This window comes from Stegastes partitus, unplaced genomic scaffold, assembly GCF_000690725.1.
Source record: "Stegastes partitus isolate 25-593 unplaced genomic scaffold, Stegastes_partitus-1.0.2 Scaffold123, whole genome shotgun sequence".
Taxonomy (NCBI): Eukaryota; Metazoa; Chordata; class Actinopteri; family Pomacentridae; genus Stegastes; species Stegastes partitus.
Window position 1 is genome coordinate 325086 of NW_007577854.1, and position 24483 is coordinate 349568.

Sequence of the window (24483 nt, forward strand, 5' to 3'; positions counted from 1 at the left end):
TCAAGTCTATTCATCTCATCTCAGGGGACTATGGTCACTCTCACACATACCCACACTCAAAACAGACGTGCAACTACTTACATTCTGCTGAGAAAAACTTTTTTGCGGTCCCTGCAGCTTTACATTCTATTTCTCAATCTTTCTGAGAAAATGACAGGAAGTGTAATAGGAAGTGAAGTTGCTTTGCACTGTGCACATGTGTCTCGTTACGTTGTCGACTGCCTCCACATGAATTATGAACATTATCGTTGGGGCTTCTTAAACTTTGCCAAAGGCCGCTCTGATGGGCTGAGAGAGGCTGTGAATGCGCGTGTTTGTTAAAAACTCAAGACGGAAGGAGATACCACGAGCCACAAGTCATGCCTTTGTCGGCATAAACAAGTGTGTGTGTGTGTGTGATCGTATGTCTTAACCATGACAAGAGCGGCGGTGACTAAACTTCTTCTCCTCGTGATCCTTGCTTTCATCATCTGCCTCCCAGAATTCTTCACCATATACAGAGGTGGGTCATATTCTCAGCTTCAGAAGGACATTTATCTCTTCTGTCTGCATATCTGTGTGTGTGTGTGTGTCCACGTGCTTCGCTCTACATTACATCAGTTTAGGTCCATTTAAAGAATTAAATTTAAAGATATGTTTACTGTGGCTCAGCTTTCATAGTTGTTTTGTTCAAACTTCATACCAAAGTCAAGCTTTAAAACAGGTAAACTTATTTGTCAAGGCACTTGTGTATGTAGACTCACTCTGATTCGACCTGCCTGCCTGCCTGTCTCTCTTTTAGAGATAAAAATCAGACCCAAATATAGCTCCACACAACACTGACTGACAGCTGCTTTGAAAATGTTTCCGTACTGTGTTGCTTTGAAAACACTGATCTTTATGAGAGCAGCTTTCTTTAACCTTTGTACTCATGTCGTGTTTGCCTTCAGTGGTTTTCTTTTTGTCTCTCTCCCTCCCTGTCAGATACAAACTGGAGGCACCAGCTTCCATTTTGAGATCTTGCTCTAACTCGAGAGCACTTTGCTGTTTCTCCACTTTATGCTCGCTTCTGCTGAGAAATCGTTCTGAATTTTCTGTTGTTCGTTCTCTTCATCCTTTCAGTATCAAAAGTGAATTTCCTGTGCCTTCCCTACGAGCCCTGCGAACGAGGAGATCAGGTGAAGGAGGGGGAACACGGAAAGACTGGAAATGCTGAAATTAGGAAAAGGGATGTGTGTGACCCTTCTCAGACTCAGGGGGAGCAGGCCTGCACTGGGGAGAATCAAAGCAACGAGACCGATTCAGCGTCAGACTCCAGGAGAGGCAGAGACAATCCAAATGTGAGCTGGTTCATGTGTAAAACAGACACGGACATGGCAGAATTATACAGAAATGCCTCATCTTCAGGTATCACAAGGCAAAATACTAATCATAAGTTGTTGTACTGTTTAGCAGGGCTTGCGGTGTGGCTCAGTCTTATTGTCAAGAATGAAATATGCCGCTAACAGCTAATAAATGGAAATGAAATTTTGAAGACTTTCATGTGGCCCAGAGGATGAATTCTAATGACTTTAGTAATCCTCTGATGTATTGCAGTAAAAAATTAATGTTCATCTCGGGATAAATTGTGCTCAATTTGGTGAATCTTTATGTAGCACCATCATCAGGTCAGAATTTCAATTAAATACTGGCAAACTAATGACATTTTCAGCAACCAATAGCAGGCTCAGTTTTAAATCTAGCTTCCTGTTCGGCATCATATTCTGACTTTCATCTTTGCCTGTGATCATCAGCAGCATATTAAATCAGTTGAGCCCAATTAACATAAGAGCTAAAAACTAAAAGTTTGGCTGTTCAGGCTTACAGATAATTATTAAATGAAAGACATGTATTTCTGTAACACGATTGTGGAAGGAATCAAATCAAATCAGTCAAATCAAATCAACTTTATTTATAAAGCGTTTTAGAACAGCCACAGCTGAAACAAAGTGCTGTACATGGGGAGTCAGCTAGGGCCAAACACAATCACCTCTGTTTTCTTCTCATTGAAATTTAGGAAGTTTAGGGCCATCCAGGCTTTAACACCTTCAAGACATGACAGCAGGGGTTTGAGAGAAAAGGCATCACTTTTCCTCAGGGGGGACATATATCTGGCTGTCATCAGCATAGCAATGAAGAGCGACACCATGTTTTCTGAGGATAGGGAAGCATGTACACGGAGAAAAGCAGGGGTCCTAAAATGAACCCTGTGGTAGAAAAAACTTCTTTAAAGAAGTGGGGCGGGGCCACATCATGAGGGAAACCTGATGGTTTTACATGGGCCACCACATCCTCTAAAAGGACAGAGTCACAAGTTCAAATCCATTGAAATGTGTTTTTGAGGTTCAACAGACCAACCGACTAGTTAATCTTCTTGAAAGAAAGCTAATTTAAGAATCTGATTAAGCTCAATTCATGTCATATTTGCTAAACATGTTAACATTTTTACAGTGTAGACCCTTAGTCTAACATCAGTAGATAATTTAAGGCCTCTATGTTCCCACCAGTGCACTCATCTATCTGTCCATCCACAGCTGTACAGTTACATCTGGAGGTGTCAGTCAAGCTTCAACTCGGCAATGCAGAGACCCTGAATCTCACCCTGTACGGCCGCAGTAATCACAGCTCTTTACACCTCCACCCACCTGAGGAGGAAGAAGAGCCGAAGGGGGATGATGAAGGACAGAGGGAGGCTTTCTACTGCTGTCTCCCTCTCCTTCCCACCTCTGGAACAGCCAATCAAAGCCGCTGTCTCCTTTGGCTCGCCAATCAAACAGTTTTGACTGCAACAGCAAAGGAAAAGCTGCCATGGAAACGGACACAGAAAGGTTGGTGTCGGGATGAAGGAGCAGAGTTTCTTTGTTGCCAGTGTGGCCAGTGTGGCTTTGCTCTAAGATGGGAGAGGAGATGAGAGGAGAGAGGGGACAATAGCAGACAAGGAAATTGGCCAATCAGTTTTCATTTCATTCAAAACTGCCCTCTCTCTCAGTCCACAATGGAGTCATTTTTTTCAATCGAACAAATTTCCTTCAAATTCTCTTCCCTTGACTCCAATCTCAGCTCTGTGACTTTGTTTCTCCTCTCTCTCTCTCTCTGTACTGTATGATCTTTCCAAGACTACAGTACATCTTAATCTTGCTCGATCTCCAAGCTTGTATTGATTTTGGATTGCTTTCTTTCTGTTCAGCTCTCCAGCACTCCTCCATGCTTAAAGCTACCACTATGTCATATTTTCCAGTGTGCATGATGAAAGCTGGATATCCATCTCACTCACAATTGTTCTGCCCCATTTCCACCAGACTTTTCCGTATGCTCCCCTGCCTTTCCATTTCTTTTTGCAGTTATTTCCCATTTTCCTTTGCTTGTATATCTTTTATATCTTTGTTTCCTGCACTTGCGTTTATAATGTGCTCTCACTTCTGTGCATCTATTCTTTTTCGATGAAAATATGTTATTGTTTTCACATCGTGATAATGAGATATTTAGTGCTGAAATGATTAGTTTAACCGAATATTCTGTCAGTGAAAACTGTTGCAGGCAGAGATCTGCTCTGTCTAAAGCCTGTCTCTGTCTTAATCCCTCTGTGTCCTCCAGATGAGTGGCAGTGTATGTTCAGAGTCCTCTGGCTGGCTCTGCTGTGTCTCGTGCTCCTGATTATAGTCGCAATTGTGATCGCACAAATCTACTATGGGAAATGCTTATGCAGTAAGACACACACAAAAAAACACCTGGTCACTGGATGAGTTTGATGATTCAAAAATTACATGGAAATGTCCTTTTCTTTGCCAGAAAAGCCCAAGGTGCGTCCGGTTGGTCGCAACTGTACTGGTCACCTTTTATTCGATAAACAAGCAAAAGGTGTGTGTTCTGAATTTTATGCCACATTAAATATATTTTTCTCCTTCACATTTCGAATACTTCAGATTCTAACAGTGTGTGTCAACACCCTACAAACCTAGAAACACTTTCACAATTCTCTCTTTCAATCCCTGTAGCCAAAAGTTCATTTAAAGGTGAGCCTGGTATTTTGGAATAATCAATTCAAAAACTTCTATCCCTTGAGGGGCAACTTAAGGAAAGCACATTTGCAAGCGAAAATGCACACAAAAATCATTTCACACACATAAACCCAATCTAAAATATGAGAATGTAGGAAAAGTTTGCGATACACAAGGTTTAAAGGGCTGTAAAACAATATCCAACACTACAAAGGGTGTCAAAAAGTGTGAAAAGTGAAAGTGCATTTCAGTCGTGGTAAACTGATACCCTCTTGTGCTGCAGCTGTTTACAAGTCTTCCTGCTTTTTGAATAAAATCTAATTTCCTTCTTGTACAGTAAATCTAAAAGACAATCCTGATGGCATTAGCTTAAAGTAGTCTTATTAATCATATATCACTGCATCAGAGCATGTCACGTTCATCTGAACATCAGCCCACTTTTCATTATGCAGAGGAATCTCAAAAGGTAATTATGCAGATAACCTGAATTTTTCATAGCATGTCAGTTGTCTCATAGCTGTGTGAAATGCCTCTCTGTGGGTCTGTTGTTTCTTAATAGCAAGAGGACACGTTGCAGATGGAAGTTTTCAGTAGATGGCAGCACATCTCTATATGAAATGAACAATAATAATCACAAAATGTCTGATTTGCTGTATGCTTCTGATGCTCTTTCATCTAGATGGAGAGAAGCAAGTGGAAATCATCACTTCTAAAGGTAAATCGCACAATAACACTTCAACTTCTTTGATATTATAAGATCTATTTTAGGAACTCTAATTGTCCAACAGCGACAGTCTTCCACTCACATGCGTTTCAGGGTTGGTCGGGTCAGTTATTCAATGCAACTATAATCATTTGATTGATGTGTTATTTTAATCTTTTGACAACTTTTGTCTTTTTTCAAGGAATAGGACTCTCAACTATTCAAGAAGCTCACAGTCAAAGTAGGGACACACACCTTCACAAATTAAGAGAAATGACTCAGATCCCATTTACACAAGTGTTTCTGTGAGTTTGTGTGTTAACTGTCCTCACGTCCATTTTTCAGATGACATAGAAACCCTGCTGGATGGAAATGTTGACCACTGCTATACTGGTAAACTCACTATCAGAGCAATCTCACAAGGTCGAAGAGGCAACTTGTAGCATGTATTATTGTTGATTAATTAGTTGTGATTGATGAGAAAACATAAAAGTGCTGTCAGAAATAAAAGGGATGCATTCAACATTGTACTTCTGAACTGCTCAATAGAGCTATGAGAGATCAGAAACTCTGGTGTACCTTTAAGTTAAAGTACATGTATATTAGCATCAAAATACATTTAAACATAACTCATAATGATTTATTTGTTGGTTGTACTATATTTAACTATATATTGTATATTGAGTGTTTGTAAGATAAGCGTCATGGTCAAAGCCTTAAAGCGACAACAAAGTGTAAGATTTAAGATCAACTCATTTTAATCCTTTTTAACTTTCATCTAACTCTTTTTTTACCTTATCGATCTTTAGCCAATCTGCATCATCGTGGCCATCCGTTCACCTCCCTCATCACAGAGGATCAGGCCTGGTGACACAAGTGCAACACAACTATCCTAAAGCACACTGGACGAGAACAGAAATGACTGTATTCACCTATCAGCCACCTTTATGGGGACAATAAAAAATATTGAGCCACATAAAGATGGTTAAAGCTTGTTTATTTTCAACATTACACCTTCAAACAGTCTTAGGGCACGTTATTAGGAGACAGTCTTAATACATTACAAAACTGTCCAAAGTTAAATAAATGAAAGGCCTTCAAACATTTTTCAGTCTGCAATACAAACCATTTTTTGCTCTAAGGGAGACACATGGCTGATAAACAGCCTCACCCCATCTGGTTACAGCTGAAAGGAGCCAAAACATTTTGACAGGACTGACTAATATTTTCTTTGCTTAATAGCTTTCTTGCCTGCCGAATGTATCTCTGAAAGGGCAGAAGCAGAAGTAAGACGAGTACTTATCTTTCAGAGATCTAAATAGCTGCGGGCTGGAAGCTAAGAAGCAATCTAACTCTATAGTCACAAGAAACAGTGGTCAAAGAAAACGGGGGAAAAAATTGTAAAATGGTTGTGATATGCATCTCTGGGGAGCAACAAGAATATAAATTTAGATCCTGGCAAAGCTGTTTAAGGCTTGAATCGGGAGGACAACATTTTGAAAAAACATCTACTTGGATGAAATGTTTTCTTCAAAGTGTTTGATCTGCAATCCCACAAAAGACACGACATATGAAACACCAGAAAAGATTCAACTTAGCAAGACTGGGTTGCCAGGTCTGTGGTTTTCCTGCAGAATTGGGCCATTTCTGAAGTGTTCAGTTCTTTTTCCACAGGTCGGGTGAACCCATATTACATGGAAATAACATGAATTATCTCTACAGTCTGAATACAAATCCACATTTTGAATGAAATAACTAATTTATATGCAAATTAGACAAACCGATTCCAAATCAGATCAGCACCTACACACATGGCAAGACACCACCCCTGTACTATAAAGCTCTCTATCACTGCATGTTTTGAGTTTTGTTACTGTTCAGGTTTTCATTAGACATTTTGCTGGTTTTGTCATACAGACCTGGCAACCCTGCATAAAGACTGGAAAGAGGACGAAATAGCTGGCTTGGCTTTGTCCAAAAAAACAAAACAAAATTCCCAAGCAACACCTGTAAAGCTCACATGTTGACATATTACCCAAATAACTTGTGTATTTAAGCCACTACAATTCATATATTTATAACAATTATGCGTGAAATGTCAATGTAAAAACAATGTGACAATATAGCAGAGGTGGCTTGTAGGGAATTAGCACCTGAATTTCCAGCTATAATTGGCCTTACAAACCTTTATAGTGAGTTTTAGCTCATTGACCAGTAACTAGCTGATTAAAATAATAGAATATTCAGCAGTTAAAACCCAGATGCATCCCTCACGAATCGGCAGAGACCAAAAACCGAGCTAACAATGAACGAATATTGCACTTCATTTGTAATGCTGCTCCTCAACTGCTAGATGTGTAAACAAGAAACTATTTGCTAACAACTTCAGCATATTGATTTCAAAATGACCCTTTGTGGCTTTACAGGAGCTACTAAAACTTTTGTTAATAATATTTTGTATTTCACACTATTTTTGGGCCACATGCAGCCAAGCAAGCTGTTCGCCTCGTTTACATTCTTCATCCTAAGCTAACTAGTTGTAGCTTCATGTTTAATGTACATAAAGTGGTATGACTTTTCCAATTCTTCGCAGAAACAGAATAAACAAGAGTCTCATCATGTTGCACTACTGTTTGGAGTGCAACTGCACACAATTAAGTAGAGATGAATTCATTTAGGTTGCACCTTTAATCGAAGCAAAAAGGTAAAAGGACACTTTTAAACCAAACTAGATGTAAATGAAATGTAAGGTAGTGTTGCTTCATATAATTTAACACATAAACAAAACAACCAAGAAACTACTGAGTAGAATTAATAATACTGGCATTTTGTCTCAAACCAGATTAAAACAGTTAAACTAAACAAACACTTCTCTAGTGTTAATCAATTCTCTTTCTGCTGTAATCACAACGGTTCATAAAGAGTGCAAAGAAAGCTTAATATACATTAATGTAGAGTCCCTTCAGTACAATCAGTAATTTTTCTTTTTGGGTTCAGCTTTTGGAGATGATATCTGTTGTTTGTTATGCTGAACTGAACACCGTTTGGTTCTTTAATGTAAAAATATCAACTGCAAAACAGACAAAATAACTTTTGGAGATACAAGGTGGTAGAGACACACCAACATTCTGCATGTGTGACACTTCTGGATGTATCTATTCATTAAATTGCTGTCATTAAGACTATATTCTCTCTATGTATTCGCCATATATAACAATATCTTCTGTCTGTTGCTACTGTTTGGCACTTGATGTAGGTAAAAGCACTTAATGTGAAATGTCTATTCTCTATAGTTTTCTGTACAACAATAGATACATTAAGACAAGCAGGTGAGCAGGTAGTGTGTGTGTGTGTTTGTGTGTGTGTTAATGTTGTATCTGTGCTGCTGGATCTGTGGAGGGTCTGCAGTGTTGACTCTGGATGTGGGAGATCTGCAGGATTGGCAGCAGCAGCTGGAATGCATTATGGATGTAATTGGTACTGTTGGAGCCCTGTGGACAGGAGACACATGATCATCATCATCATCATCATCATCATCATCATCATTTCCAATATGGACGACCAGGTTAAAAGTAAATTGCGTATATATACTTATGACAATAAAACTAAATTGGGCAAAAAATTGCTTCTAGTAGCATTTATTTGATGACACGTACTTACTGTGGAAGTGTACCTAGTACAGGGGTCTCCAATCCTGGTCCTCGAGAGCCACAGTCCTGCATGTTTTAGATGTTTCCCTCTTCCAACACACCTGATTCAAATGATCAGGATCGTTATCAGGCTTCTGCAGAGCTTGATGATGAGAGGGAAACATCTAAAACATCCTCTCGAGGACCAGGATTGGAGACCCCTGATATAGTAGAATAAAAGAGTAGAACACAACTTATATTGTCTGCCTGAGAGGAAAATTAACTTTACCCAAAACATTACAGAGGTAAAGAATACACCACATACAACAAAGCTAATTAAATACGCATAGCAGAGCATAAAACATTAAAATAAAAAATGAAATATACAGTATTTTTGTAACTTGAGTTCTGAGTATTTGTGAATTTTCCTTTATTTCTATGCATGGTTTGTCATCCTGTGCACGCCTCACCCGAGTTGCTATTAACAAGGCAAACATGTTCAATTGTCCCATCAGTGACAATTATTACTAACACATTTCTAGCAGTCACCAGAATACTGAGACTGCTGAATCATTGATTTCATTAGACTCTCACTTGATTATAATCTTGGTCATTTGGGCAAAAAGTCTCACCTCTAGCAGCACACTATCGACCAGTGGATTCAAGTCCTCTGCTTTCCTCTGGCCCTGAAAGAAACACAGCAACAGTAATTAGATCAATACAAGATCAGCCAATGTTCTCACTGTCTCCAGTGTCTTGATTAAGAATGAACTGTATGGTGGGAAAACTCAAAGCCAAACTTTAAAAAATTCTTTTCTTAGCGTCAAAAAATACCATGGATAAAAAAAAAAAAGAGAAACTAACAATAAACTGATCCTGCTAACAAATATTTCCTGTATGGTTGATGCTGATGTATCTTCTGTTACATTTGCACCACAGAGCTCCATTGTTGCCAGCAAGGCAACTGTTACAGCGGCTTACATGTTTCTACATTACAGTAAATGCAACCACTATGTTTCAATTTGAATCAGTCCTACATGCATCACCCTGCTGCTGTAAATACACATTAGTCCACCAAATATGTATTAATTTGCAGCTGAAAATCATCCCCAACAAATGCATTATCTGATGTACATTTGATAAAAACTGTGTTGTCCAGCTAATATGGGAAATTCAGTCATTTGAAAGTATATCCTTTTTTTTTTTTAGGACTGAAAGATTCATCTTCAGTGGGAGCAAATAGGTTTGAGACAACCCAATAAACATCAATCCAACAGTGATGTAGTGTCCCTGCCAAAAGTGGTCAGGTTCAGATACCAAAAACTGCAACAAGGTTTTTGAGGCTGGTTTTGGTTGTTTGTGTTATTGCTCCCCCTTTCTATAATTTCCCCCACATTATTAATATTTTTTATGTTCTTTTTTATACAAAGAGTGAACACAGACAGAAAATATTAAGGTGACTCCCCCTTGCAAGAGCATCCAGGAAGGACAGCAATTCATATTCTGAGACGTTCAAACAACGGTCATTCAAGTGCTTGCTGGGTAAGAGCTACAGAGACGATAGAATGGTCAGAAGCTATTAACATACACACTAATACATCCTTCTGAGAACTGAGGATAAAAGTGGGTTTTCTGCCGTCTCCATTTCGTTTCAGCATGAAAACAAAGTTACCCTCATCCTACCCAAACACATGAGGTATCTTTGGAAAGGCCAGGATAGTGGGGTAGCTCAAATGAGTCAGAAGATATACATCAAAAACCAATGTCCACTACAGAGGACATAAATGAATAGGCTTGCTCCCAGGAGGGTATTGCTGGTTTTGGTTATTACATGAATTCTTTTGACGATACCAAAAAACATAGAATGATAGCAGCATTTACCCCTAATGTTCACACACACCTACCCCGACAAGAAGCAGAGTATCAGAGAACTTCTTGGCCAAACAGTCCACCTCCTTACACATGGCACATGTCAGCCTGGAATAATAATAAAAAAAAAAAATGTAGATTGTTCTTTGTTATTGCAGTCCTCACTCTACTGAGCAGTGCTCCTCTCACACACAAACTTCTACTTGCATCTTATGCCCCTTTCAGACATACACTCCTTTAATCTGATGTCATCTGAATGTATTAGCTTCATGTCTAAATGAGTATTCCTTAAAGCATCCTTAAAAGTCACAACAGAACATAGTAACATTTTACATACTGTTTTCAACATGGCACAAGTCTGAACTGAATGCAGTCACATAAACAGATATAAACACAGATTAAAGGAGTAAAGGCCAAAAGGGGGAACAAGAAGCCATCCAGGAGAGTTCTATCGTATTTGTAGCAGCATTACTGTCAGTGTTAAATTAACATTACAGCGTGACCGTTGAGTAGTAAACGTGTGTGCCAATAATAATAATAAAGCTAAAATAAAGCTAATCACAGTTATTTAGACAGTTTGATAAACTTGCAATTAGTTTCAGTTTCAGGTTCAGTCTGTTCTTTACTAGTAGCTCCTTGAACCTGGATTTACTGTCCAATCTCATGGGCTTTAACTGTGGATCTCTCCATCACTGTTGTGGGTACGTCTGAGTGAGGACTCATCAAAACATTAACGTAAAAGTGACCTAAATCTAAATGACAGAATGCGATTCCTTTAAAAGTTTGACAGTACCATAATTTTAAATATCCCAAATGTAAAAAGGGCTAAAGTAAAGGCATAATATATTCTGTAGCTCACTACGCCTGATTCCAAACTTTAAAATTAAGTCTTAACCCTTAAACAGCTCTGTTCAAGCTCTGTCAAAGACTGACTGGCAAAAATGTCATCACTAAAAACAATTAAACTGGTCCTCACAGACCAATGTACAAGTACACAGATAATCCGTAGTATTTCCATCACTTCAGAAAACATTACATTGTCTTAAATTTATTTCTTAGAAACTTACCAAAATTATATACCAAAATTGCTCCTTGTCCAACCCTAACCTTGAACCAAATCTTCTCTATAAATGTTAACAATTTTAAACGTTGTTGATTTACGTAATGGTTATGTCCCCAAAAAGAAGTCGGGTGCCAACAATGTGACTGTGAAAACTGTGCGACTGTAGCACTATAGGTACACTTGTACATACACGTACCTGGTGAGGATGTGAGCCTGGTCTCTGGCAGGTTTCTCTAGCTCCTGACCATGGAGGATGAGCTCTGCCACCTTGTGGAGCTGCTCAATACTGCGAGCCGTCACTTCTGCCAGACTGCCGACTGATGACAGGTAGACAGCCTGAAGAGAGGCAGATGAAGATGAACAAGCACACACAGAATAACTACATCAAATCAAATCAGGCGGTGACAGCTGGAGGAAAGGTGGCTCAATTTAACATTAAAAGAAAAAGTCATAACACTGCTGAGGTGACCTCACCTCTACAGATCTGGGGTCGCTCTCTTTCTTTTCCCCCTCTCCTGCCTCTGTATCCTCCCCCTCACTCTTCTTCTCCCCCTGCTCCTCTTCGTCTTTCTTCGTCTCCACCTTTTTGTTCTCCACTGGCGAGGCCTCTCCTCCTGGCTGGTCCTCCGTTTCCCTGCCAACTGTCTCCGCAGTGACAGGCTGTTCCACCTCGCTCACCCAATCATGGGCCCTCATTCGTGCCTGGAGATGCATAATTACCACCCATCAGCTCTGCGTGGTGAGAGATCTGCATTCTGATGTATGCTAATTACATGCATATACGTGATTATATGCTAATGTGGGTTCTACTGTATATATGTGAATTTGATTATGCAAAGGGACTTCAAAGGTGATAACTTTCATATTATGTGTGCAACTGCAGAAGGAGGGAGTGGAAGTTAAATATGCAATGGGTGTGTGTGTATTTCTGTAGCTCTCTTGACCAAATTCCTGAAAGTGGACAGGAAGGATGATGTTTTGTCCATGTATGTTTATGATAAGTATTTTTCTGAAATTAGTTTATACTTTTTGATGCAACTTTAATTGACCTAATCTAATTTAGTCACTAATTTCATGGATTTTCATAGAAATGGAGCTCAAACTTGTTGCATTAAAGCTGGAATAGGCAGTAATTTTTAACCTTTCAGCATAGTGTCATTCAAGCAGTGAGGAAACTACAGCCCACTAGGCTTTTGCACTTCTAGTCCATGATGGGAGACAATCCTCGATCTTTTCAGAGAGAGAGTGATCCGATTCCACAATGCAGATGCATGGGTGGCACAAAGCCTGATTCACTGGCTGCAAATCCTGCAGGAAGAGCTGTTATCCCAGTTTTGGCAATAACTGCCTACAACCCAAAAAATGAAAGGCAGATTTATCTCACCTGAGACTCAGCCATGGCAGCTGAACATAACGTTCAGCTACATGACACAACAAATTCCTCGGATGGCTGGCTGACAGGTGACCCTGGACAAGCCTATCGATCAACCTTGTGTTTTTTTAAACAGGAAAAGTAAGCAGGGGAATGACATGTAGTAAATGTCAGCAGCCAGGATTTGAACTGGGCACTTGCTGCTGATGGCATTTGCACCCATGTGGTGCACTCTAACCACTCAACTATGACGTTGCTGCTGTGAAGCTTGTCTTGGGTGGATGTGCTAATCTGATGGGAGGGGCATAGGACACCAGGGGAAGAGCTGCAAGAGGTTTCAAATTTTAAAAAGTTAAAAAGAAATCCAGCCCTTATCTTGCAGCTCTCCTCTCTGGCCTACATTTTCTAAAGCCTGAAGTGAATCCAGTAGAAGGTGCAGAAGTCTACTTTCTACTCAAGACACTTAAATTACAACATGCTGAAACATTGTTATGGAATATTTGCCAAATCCACCAAAAACAACGTAAGTGTCTGTGAATCACATACAAATGGCAAAAGGAAAGATTGGAGTGTTCTATTGAACTAATTATATAGTGTTTAAATATAATCAGTTAACACAATAACTAATACAATGCTCACTTTTAGTAAGGTTAAGGAGGTTTATTTAAAAAAATATTGTGTGGAAATAGATTGGTACACTGGAAAAGAGTTGTGCAAAGTGTCTTCATTTTGATGGATTTGCACTGAAACTCAAGCAGCTGTATATCTCGTGTAACATGTTTTGAAATGGTAAGATGAATCCTAAAAAATATTCATTCCAACTACTAGCTTTATCACTACACTAAGATTATCTTTCCGTCTGGGAGATAGGCATTTGATCGCATCCCTGTAAGCTACAGAAGTAATATATTTGAGTTTGTTGTAAATATTGTAAACAAACTGATGCATTCATAACACACAAAGCATAGTAATTGCATTTACTAAATTGTGCTTACGGGAGCATCTATTTAGTGCGCAAGCGCCATTTTCTCTTGAGTCTGTTCTTGCTTTTATGTCAAGGATGTGCATACACTATCTTATGAAACATAGACTAAAGGATTTACTAATTAGTCCTGAAAGTCAATGAATATTGTTGTGATTGCTGGAAAACCACTGTGTACATATGTGTGTATGATTTTCTGTTTGTGTGTGTGTGTGTCACCTTGTTGAGTTTGTCTGGTGTGGCAGCAACATGAAGCTCAAACAGCAGCTCAGTGAGAACACTCACAAACTCTTCGCCGTCAGCAGCTGAAAAAAAATTAAAAACACAAATACATACATTCACCTCATGTCAGCACACTTCTGTTTACATAGAATATGTGCACTAAAGGCATAGATGCTACATGCAGATTTGTGCTACATATCAGTACTGGTTTGATTTCCCTCATGCTGAAATCACGATGATAATATTCTTCTTTGCCTTCAGCAAACAGCTGATTCTTGTTTTCATGCCAACTTAATTCAGACTCCTGAGTCTAAATTACAGCCAGAGTTTCAAATCGAAGGTGCACACATGCAGATTGAATGTCTTATTCTGGTGGATTGTTTCTGTTGGTTTTCCTTGAGTCTGTGATGTGAATGTGTCAGTGGCCCCTGAACACCAACACTGGATCAGGCACCGTGTTCAGCCCTCCAGATAAAGGGACACCTGCCTGCTTTGAACTGTGCACTGCTGTGACATCGCCTCAAGGTGCCTGTCACAAGTTTACATAAACCCTTTAAAATGTGAAGTGAGAAGAGGCAGGTGACATATGATAAAAACCAAAACTCGGCATCTCATAGCATCCCCTTGACACAGAGTTTCACTTTGGTAGAACATTTTATCCTCCTTTGGCTGAATATCAGGAACAAAACGCCTCCAACACTGATTCCCATAAGGGTCTGAGTTTTTCCGTTCTTTTGTGAAGAGAAGAATTAATTTGTTTGTGCTACAACACACAGAAACTATTATTCAAAACAACACAGTCACTTTTGTGAGAAATTAGATTGTCTAACTCTAACACAAGGAACAATATTAAAATAGTCTATACTTTGGACAGTTTGACAGCTTCTCTGCTGAAATGTCTCTGAAACTGAATCCCTTCTGGCTGCTTCTCTGCTTCTGACCTCAATCATGACATAATGTCACAGACTGACAGCTGAGATAATGTAGTGATTAAAACAGAATGGTCAGTTCAGATAGAGATGTTTGGGATTAATACCATCACATCAGTGATCACACTGCCAGTTAAGTATATCTGTCATATTAGATACTGAAATCAGTGTTTTGCCTGAGCTAAAGGGATACATAATATTACTAGGGGGTTGACTGGCTCAGAGAGTTTTTCTTTTGGTGCAGAAAGGAAGATATTCTGCATGTTTCTGGAAGCTCAGGAGGCTCTTTCAACTTGTTCCTCATCCAAAATTTATATATTCTCTGCTTCAATCATTGAGTGTCAGTAACAACCAGCATCAACAGAGAGCAGTTAAAATATTCACCATTTTGTCATGTTTGCTATGAAATGTCACAACAGGTTACTGCAGCTTTTCCAAGGAGAGAAAATATTAACAACCCTACCACATTCTGTTTTTTAACTAAAATTTAAGACTCTGCATTCCGACTAATAATGTTGCTACAGGACCTGTGATGAGGGAGTATGGTTTCGGTTTTTTTTCTTCCGCAGGTTAGATGGACAGGAGTTAGTCCCAGGAGTGGGAGTGGACAGAAGTTAAATCAGGGGCGACAGTATAGTTGAATAGTCAATGAAGTCTGACAGCATCTTTCATGTTCTTGCAATAAGATGTCGTCATTCTCTATCACTACTTGTGGTAGTAATACAGATGTGTGTCGTTATCACAAGGTGTGAAGAGAACAAGGAATACTCCATCAATTTAGTGTCGCACTTTCATAGGGTTGTATAAGAAGCAATGGCTCCTCCACGTACTATAATGCAACGCCACAGTGTCTTTTGTTTAACCATCACTGCACAGTAAATACCCACATATTTCAAACTCCACATGACTAGTAAACACATCTTTGTGCATAAAACTGATGGAGCACCCTTTAAAAAATTCTGCAGCTCATTCCAAAGGCCTCACTGCACCGACGACGAGGAGACTGACTGCGACAAAAAATATATCAAGATTTAAGTTCTTTTGGAAAATGGCCAGTGGTAATAATGTTCAGTTTCTGCAAATTTACATAAAGGGGATAAAACATCAATATGTCCCGATAAGGTCACTAAAGAGTAACAAAAAGCTGAAAAGGAGTGTTTGAATACTCTGTTCCTTATTTGACTATGCTCTGCTTGACAGCACTCTTTAGAAATAGGAGAGCCTCAAGGAACCTTGAAGATCTTCAAGGAAGCCTGCTTGCTTGAGCGGTTCCTCTCCTTCCTGGAGGAACCTTAATAAGAGGGGTTCCTCTAGAATTAGGAGTAGACCTGACACCTTATGCCTGCATTTACACTTTTTAAAATTACTCCTGTTTTAAATTTATAAAAACTTCAATCTATAAATAATAATAATTATATGAAAATAATAATAACAATAATATATATAGTAAGCTAAAAGTAATAATTAGCTTAAAAGTAATTATTAATGAGCTCAAAGTAATAAATAGTTAGCAAATCGCTAATACATTACTTTTATCTATTAAGTAGTTTTAGCTAATTATTTAATTCCCTACTTTTAGCTAACTAATAATTTTACTGAACATTTAACTGTTTACTTTTAGTTATTTATTGTTTTTTGTTAACTATTTAATCAATTTCTTTTAGCTATCTGTTACTTTTAGCAAACTATTTGTTACTTTAATCAACAATTTGTTACTGTGAGCTATCTATTCATAACAACAATAATAACAATAACAATAAAGAGTTCAAACTGAGGGGTTCCTCTAAAACTGTTTCTAGTTTAAAGATTCCTCCTCAGTGGCGATAGTGAGGAACTCTGAAAGATTCCTTTAGGCTCTTTTACTTCTAACACTGTATCACAGCGTGCTGATCACATCCTAAAGGTAACTTCTGCATCACTGCAGCAAGATTGAACCACTGGATGTGAGCAAAAGCAAGATGTTTGCCTACTGCTGGAAAAACTGAACAGAAATTCAACCAAAGTGAAACATAATTGCCTATGATCCAATATCAGCATGTGTCCCTAGGCCAAAGGGTGCCTGATCTTGGGTCAGTGCTCAGGGATCGCCTCCACCTCTACCTGGTCTGGGTCACTCACATAAGGGGGTAGAACAGTGTAATTGGGAACTTAGATCACCGTTATCCTTCGTCAGTCCTTCTCCTTCTCCTTCTTTTTCTTGTCCTTCCTCCTCCTCCTCCTCCTCTTGCTTGATGAAAATCTCTTTGATGAAAATCAGCTCCTTCTTCACCTCCTCCTGCTCCTCTTCCGCCAGAGAGGAGAGAAAGGCTTGGACCTAAGGTCAGATATATGACTATTAGTCCTGTGTTTTAAACGTGCTGTGTTTCTGAGGAGTGCTCTATACTCCAGACACTTGTGCCTCACCTTTGCCTCGCTCTCATTGGACAGGATCTCCAGGGCCTCGAGGTGCGACAAACCTTGGTAGTCATCAAACAGAATACCGTAGTGAGCTGTTGGTGCACTGATTGGTTGATTGCTCAGACGTGCCCTCTCCTTCTCCTTGGCTTCCTTCAGCATCTGAAAAATCAGAATGTCACAAAAATACATAATTAGTGGCTTGCATTTATTAAATTTATGCCCACTAGAATTCCACATGAAACCACCGAATTATTTTGTCCATGCAAAACCTAACTTTTTTTTTTCAAGACACATTAGCTTTTTGTGATTCTGTGTGTGAGTCCACATGCCTGACTCAGCGAAGCAGTTTTCTGCATCAGGGTTTTGGTCTTTTTGAATCCTGGGTCACTTTCAGCTAGAACAATCATGGTTTTCTTTCCAATGAACTCCAAAGCATCCAGACCTCCACTGATCACCGACTTACCCTGTAAGACAGACAGACAAAGACACACATAAAAATTCAAACTATAGAAAACCATTCCATCTGGAAGTGTTAAAATAATTCATGAGTGATTAAAACAAAACTACTCCATAACACACATAACCCTGCTTTTTACTTTAGTTAACATAAATAAATACTGTATACTTTAAAAAGAACTTACAACTATGAGAAAGTCATTTTCAAATTGAATTGAATTCTGAGTCAAAATCACGATGAACAACTCACAAGTTTAACTTATTAATTTTAGTTTTTGATAGTTCACATTTATATTAAATATCCATTATCCATTATCTATATACCGCTTAATCCTCACTAGGGTCGTGGGGGGGGCTGGAGCCTATCCCAGCTGACTTAGAGCGAAAGCAGGGGACAGGTCGCCAGTCTATCGCAGGGTCTATATTAAATATATAATGTATTAGTGAATTATGTTTTTACTTACCACCCCATGGAGTGTTGTATTACAATAGAAGCTCTGGAATTCCACTTTTATTAGGTAGTTTAGGTTAAAAGTTTTTTTTGCTTTCTTTTGGTCAAATCTGTGGCCAAATAAATATTGACTTTTTAAAATGTATTTCCTATGCAACTATGAACTCCAGCAAAATTAGATGTAGTCAACGTACATATTGATATTTCTGTAACAGATTTATCTAGAGATTTTAATTAATAACACCCCTGCACTGCCCCCATTTTGCTGTAACAACAAACCCTTGCTGGCAATTACAAGTATTATTGGAAACAATGCTGATACCACTGTGCTACGCTTAGTACTTTTGAAAACGAATAGAATTCGTTGGTGAATGATTTTAAGACTTACATTATGCGGCACAAAAGTAGCAGTCTGTTCTAGTGCAGTTGCTTTTGTTTGTTTGTAACCTGATACCTTAGGCTGGATGATTATAGACAACTGTGCACTGAAAACATTCTTTATCCTTATGTACTGTTACTTTTAGCAGCTTCTACTGTCACATGGCATTAGAGCAGCACAATGTAATCCAAAAGCCTAGTTTGTTATAAAAAAAATATAACAGCTATTTGGTGGAAACTTCCAGAGCAGAATTTATATATATATTGTTTTGCAGTGCGTCTGTGTGGGCATTGACTCACAGTGTTTTGCACAGCGTGTGTGATAGTAGAGAAAACTCCTCTGCTCGAAGCTGCAGCAGCACTCGGAGAAGACGACTCCCCAGAGCTGGACATGTTTGCCTCTCCACTCTCGCCTCCTCCCTCTTGCTGCTCCTCTGCTCCGTCCTCCTCTTCTTGTGCCTCCTCTCCTACTGAGGTCCTGTGGAGACGAAGAGCCTCTCCTGCCTTCACCTTAACTGAGGTCAGGCTCTGGCCTGCACGCAGAAATGTGAAAAGTTAAACACTTGCAGAGATGTGGAGGGAGTGTGAGTGTGGTTTATCTCTGTCTCTGTCAGAACTAGTTCATGAGATGTGCTTCAAAGCCATCAAAAATACGTGTAGTTTTTCTGTGACAGCAGCGTAAGTAACTGACCATACAGAGGGAAGAGAAGTGATATTATTTCTATACAAAAATATGAAAAAATTCATCGCGTTGCTCTTGGTTGTTTGCTTGAAAAGAGCCACAAATCACCGTGTCAGGAATGAAGAAAGAGCTTAAGAGAGAAGCTTGAACTGTGGCTCCTTTCACATTTTCACACGTCACAGCATGACTTGGTGCAAGTGTCCGTTTCAGAAAGTTACAGAACTGGTTGGACACAGACCTTTTTCAATCCAACATCAGAAAGGTGAGTGGAGAGGGGTTTCCTAAGCTATCTAATAAACAATTTGGACAGAATATAAACCAGCAGCAGCCAGAAGAAGAAACACAGTCGAGGAGTAAAATGAAATGAGACACAAGTTTAAACAGAGGACGTACCCACAGTAGAGGTGGCGCTGCTCAGAAGAGATTTTCCCCATGAACTCCAGCCTCCCCAACCTTTTTCTTGCTCATGAAGAGAACTCTGCACACACATTTAAATCACAGTATCAGTCAGAAAACAAACCTTTTGTACGCATAATTGCAATTAACAATTTTTTTCACCATCAAATAATTTTTTGCTCAATAAAATGCTAGAAAATTGTAAATATATATATAATGGATATTATAAAAACACAGTTTCCCAAATCTCCAGGTACATTGTACTTTAATATCACTTAACACTAAGAAAATCACAACATCAACCCCACCAACAAGCTGGAACCACCTGTATATTGACATTTCTGCTTGCAATAAAAAAAAAAAAATCATCCAACTATCAAAATAATTGTGTAATTCATATGTTTACTCATAATTCCATTCACTCATGGTTGCTTTTAGTTAACTGTGGATGAGTCTGTGTCAATGAACAGCATATGCTGGCTGTTTATTAAATAGAAGGTGGAGTAAAAAAAAAAAACAGGCCAAATACATGTTTGAGGTCATTTAGAAAGTCTCCCCCATGATAATTTGTCCACCAAACAGCAGTGAAGTTGTTATATATGTCAAAAAAAAAGCTGATATTAAATGATACAATAGACCATATAATAATTAGATATTTAAACTATCAAACATTGCGACTGGCATTGAGCTTAAAGACCCAGATTGACTTAAGTATGGCTTCAAAACTCATTCTGCATCATGATAACAACCACCAGTAACATTTATTTTTCAGGCCCATAGTGCAATCTAAAATGGTTTCTAGTTTTATTTGTTCGGGTACCCGTCTTTCCTTTGACCACTTCTAGGTTTTTCTGTTTTGTTATTTCGTTTGTCACCTGTGCTCGTAATTTCGTTCTAAGTGTATTTTAATTTCTTTTAATGGACTAATTGAATGACAATAAAGTTCTATCTATCTATCTATCTATCTATCTATCTATCTATCTATCTATCTATCTATCTATCTATCTAATAAGACCAGAGCCATAAACAACTATCTTCAGAAAAACAAGGAGTCCGGCAACAGATGGTCTGAACCCACAGAGCCCTGATCTAAACCTCATGGAGTCAGTCTTGGATAAAAGAGACAGAAGACCTCGTGACAGCCTGAATCCACAGAAGAACTGCAGCAGGTTTTCAAGAAGCTGAACAACCTTAAAAATCTGTGTGTACCAACATGAACTGGTGCTGTTCTAAAAGCAAAGGGTGTTGACACTAAATACTGAGTAGTTTTTGTGTCTTCATGACACTTTGGATGCCAGAACTTAATCATTAAAAAATCTTAAAGGCATCATAGAGGCATCTTGACTTTACTAAAACTTTTGCACAGTGCTGTGTGCACAACATGAAACCACAAGTAGATAAACTTGTACTACAAACCTCCGCATCCTCCTCTGTGGCCTCGTTGTCCGGCTCCAGGCTCACTGGTTGGTCGCATTCAATCACCTGACTCTCAGCAGGAGGCTCTGGTTGGTCCACCTGACTTTCCCCTGAGATATCAGTTTTAGTGGCATGGTCCTCTTTGGCCATCTCCTCGTTGGAGTGTGGGAGCACGACACTCTCGGGGATTAAAGGAGGCTGCAGTGGGGGCGATGGAGGCGTGAGGGTTGCTGGGACGTCTGAACCGGGTTCAGCATGGTGGGGCTGGGCAGGTGGAGGAGTGGGGTCCGTGGAGAGGTCTACGTCAGAGGAGGCAGCCTGGGACATGGTGATCTGGAAGAGTTGAATGGGTTTAGTTGAGTAACTATTGATCTGTCGGTCTTTAAATGTCCCATACTGCGCCGCTTTGAAGCAAATTATATAAAGTCTCACAGTGTCTTTCAGTTTTTTTAACTCAAAATTCCGTACAGATGTTTCATTTCATTATGACTGTATAATCCCTGGTCTCAGTGGGCTTCTTAGATCTGAAAACAAATGAGCTGCTGATGTTCCTATCTCCTTCAGGAAGAAAACATGCTGCCAGTTATTATTATTACGATTGGTTAGTCAGGTGTAAGGGCGCACCTGGATCAAATTCTTATTTGTTTGTACAGTTGAGAGGCTAACTAGTTGTGGGGAGGCACAAGGAATGGCCGATGTCAGCTCTTATTTTAGACCTCCAAGTTCATAACAACCACCAACACAATAAAAAACTATTTCCATTTAATAAAACCTTTAATAAAAATATTGCGAACAGAAATCTAAACTTAAGGATGTTATATTTCTTGAAGGTGACAGACATGATGCATAGCAATTACAGTTTTCTCTCTGATAACAAGACACCATTTGCATGTTGTTTGTTTTCTCACCCTTTTTTTCTTTTTTCTTTTTTTTTACATGTAATTTAAAATGAGAAACTCTTGAGGCTTTGCACAGTCATTCACACAGTTGCTTTTAATTACGCTGGCGGATTAGACCTCTCAGCAGGATTACATTGAGTGCATCTCTGCTGGGAGTTACACCACGTCTCCACACTGTGAGCAAATAACAATAACTGTGTAAATTGCAATATCTAAAAGAAAAGTGAGATGTCAAACAATCGCAGTCCTGAAAAGAGGTTTAATCAGGAAGCACAAGTGAAAATATCTCTGTGGGAGGACAATGGCTGCAGGGTCTTGAATGTAAATACACAACCTGACTTGCTCATCTCTTACCTGTAAACACAAAATGATGATATTTGCTTAGCAACTGCAAAACACCAAAATCAGAGTCCATTCAATACAGTCATCCAGTTAGTACAAAGTTCAGAGACGTAAATCTCTAAATCAATGCAAGCTGAGTTTGCATACATTTCACCACAATACCAAGATAAGTGGCAATCATTTCAGCAGCAAAACTTCACATTTATTGAATTTTATTTACGCTTAACTGAGATTTAAAGGCAAAATTCTGACACACTTAATAATTTGCTCATTGACTCATCCATAAAATACAGTAAAACAGTGCTGATGGTTCTCAGTTCATGTTCAATACCTCCACCTTGTGGTCAGTAGCTGCACAGGCGTTCACATGACTGTCACCCACTGTTTGTAGTCACTGCTAAGTTTGTTGATTTTAGCCTGTTTTCTGGCAACAAAATGACATTTAGCAAAATCTCATCTTTGATAAACCTGCAACACGGTAGATAAAGTGCTTTTTAATTTCAATTTTTGTTTTTTTAAAGTCCAAAAAAAGAAAATGTTGCTCCAAGACCCTTTTAAAAAAAGTTACAATCAGCATACTGTGATGTGAGAATAACACTTAAAATGGAGCACTGAAGGCACAGCCCCCTCTGACGGGTGATAACAGGTTGCCTGTGAGCTGCAGTGACCCTAAAACCGGTGAAATTGATCATTTCAGACTGGTGACATCTTATTTAACACAGATAAACGAGTCCTCTGCTTCTTTTAACGCTATTTGAAACGTTACCACAGCATGACAACTGGACATAATGAACTGTTAAACTGTATTTTAAAAACTAGCATGACAATATGTGTTTCTTAGCTTCCTAACGAGAAAAACAAACACATTTTCAGCGCCGCAGCGGATACTTTGAGCGACAAATTCCGATTTGGTTGCATGTTTATGCCATTCGGTTGTTAAAGACTAAAGGAAACTTTAAGACAGTTTTGTTTTATGTGAAAGTGACAGTGCAGCTCACCCGTTCAGTGCCAGCGGCTCCTGTTCCGCCCCGCCACGTCGGCAGGCCGCTCAGAGCCCCAAGAGTCTCCGCTGACAAGATGGTTCACCTCCGGAGCGGCCGCTGAGGAACCTGGATGAAGTCAGACTCAGGTTCGAAGTTAAGGGACTCCTAACTCACAACGTTATAATGCTGGAAAACCCTTAACCCTTTATAGGGCGCTCCTTGAAATACTTGGAAAATGAACATTTCAAAAACAGGGTGCTATTGAAGGATATTTCAAGATATTTTTTGCTTTTGTGAATTAAAAAAATGTTGCAAATCAAAATTAATAAAGTTGCCATATATGATTTGCCCCTCTATGGTTAAAAAACAAAAAATGTGTGTGTGTGTGTGTGTGTGTGTGTGTGTGTGTGTGTGTGTTTATCATAAATAAAAGAAAAAGCAACAAACTGGAAAAAAAAAAAGAAGAGAGAAACATTTCAATGATACTTACACAACCAGTAACAAAGTATTTACAAGAGCTTTGACAAGTTCATTCAGTAACATTTTTCTTGGGGTAGTGGTGTTAGTGGCACTAATCTCAAAAAATAAATCAAAGTGGAGCTCAGTGCATACCAGTAACAAAGCGTTTATAAAGTGCCTGGAACATTGGTTTAGTGACATTTTTTGTAAGGTAGTGATATTGGCGCTAATATAAAAACTACTTTCTTTTTTTTTTTACAGGCGCTTCAGACAAAATGGGATGCCTTCATTGTCATAATGAGACACCTTATATCTTCATTTAACAGAAACATTTAAGAAGAGGGGTAATGTCAAAAATGTATTGTCTTCAAATAACCACACAATGGAAATTAAACAACAAATTTGAAAACCTAAAAAAAACAATATTTAAACAGGACTTTCAGACTATTTTTATCATGTCCCCAACACAGTCCTATTTGTTCGTTCAGCTGTCCCATTTTGTCATAGCAAGCTTTCCACGCAGGTTTAAAAACTTATTAAATCCCTGTTTTTGATTTGAGACTTCATTGCTGCTTTTGTCTTTCTTTTTTTCTGCCTTTTAAAAATTTATTAATTAATTGATTTTGCACTTTGCACAAATTAGGCCACGTTTAGCTCTACAACCAAGGACTGACTGATATAAAATCACATTACATGTGCTCTTCAAATCTGGACTAGATTATGGCAAAGATGTTCTGTTGTTCATTCTCAATACAATATGAAAAAAATTGAACATTTTAAATTCTAAAACAGAATAAAAGTTTCTCAAGTGTGAAAGTGGGTTTCAGACGCCATAAAGA

General features: G+C 38.9%; 2 protein-coding genes across 3 annotated transcripts; one reads left to right on the plus strand and one right to left on the minus strand.

Annotated features, from left to right (window-relative positions):
• Positions 1–230: 230 nt before the first annotated feature.
• LOC103354855 (uncharacterized) lies at positions 231–5694 on the plus strand. The gene is made up of 9 exons (XM_008278420.1): positions 231–502; positions 1102–1386; positions 2553–2846; positions 3613–3723; positions 3808–3876; positions 4696–4731; positions 4922–4960; positions 5065–5112; positions 5529–5694. The coding sequence occupies exons 1-9, from the start codon at positions 415–417 to the stop codon at positions 5588–5590; spliced, it is 1032 nt and encodes a 343-aa protein (XP_008276642.1). The 5' UTR covers positions 231–414; the 3' UTR covers positions 5591–5694.
• Positions 5695–5699: 5 nt separating this feature from the next.
• Positions 5700–23225, minus strand: fam114a1 (family with sequence similarity 114 member A1). Of its 2 annotated transcripts, none has more exons than XM_008278419.1 (13): positions 23201–23225; positions 20962–21294; positions 19543–19627; positions 18768–19000; positions 17512–17646; positions 17189–17341; positions 16943–17099; positions 13854–13939; positions 11755–11982; positions 11477–11616; positions 10253–10325; positions 8981–9034; positions 5700–8210 (listed from the first exon to the last, which is right to left on the minus strand). In XM_008278419.1, exons 2-13 carry the CDS (start codon positions 21286–21288, stop codon positions 8085–8087), a joined length of 1797 nt encoding a protein of 598 aa, XP_008276641.1. In that variant the 5' UTR covers positions 21289–21294; positions 23201–23225; the 3' UTR covers positions 5700–8084. The 2 variants fall into 2 exon arrangements, with proteins under 2 accessions (XP_008276641.1, XP_008276640.1); XM_008278418.1 differs by having other exon boundaries at positions 16904–17099.
• Between the last annotated feature and the right edge of the window lie 1258 nt (positions 23226–24483).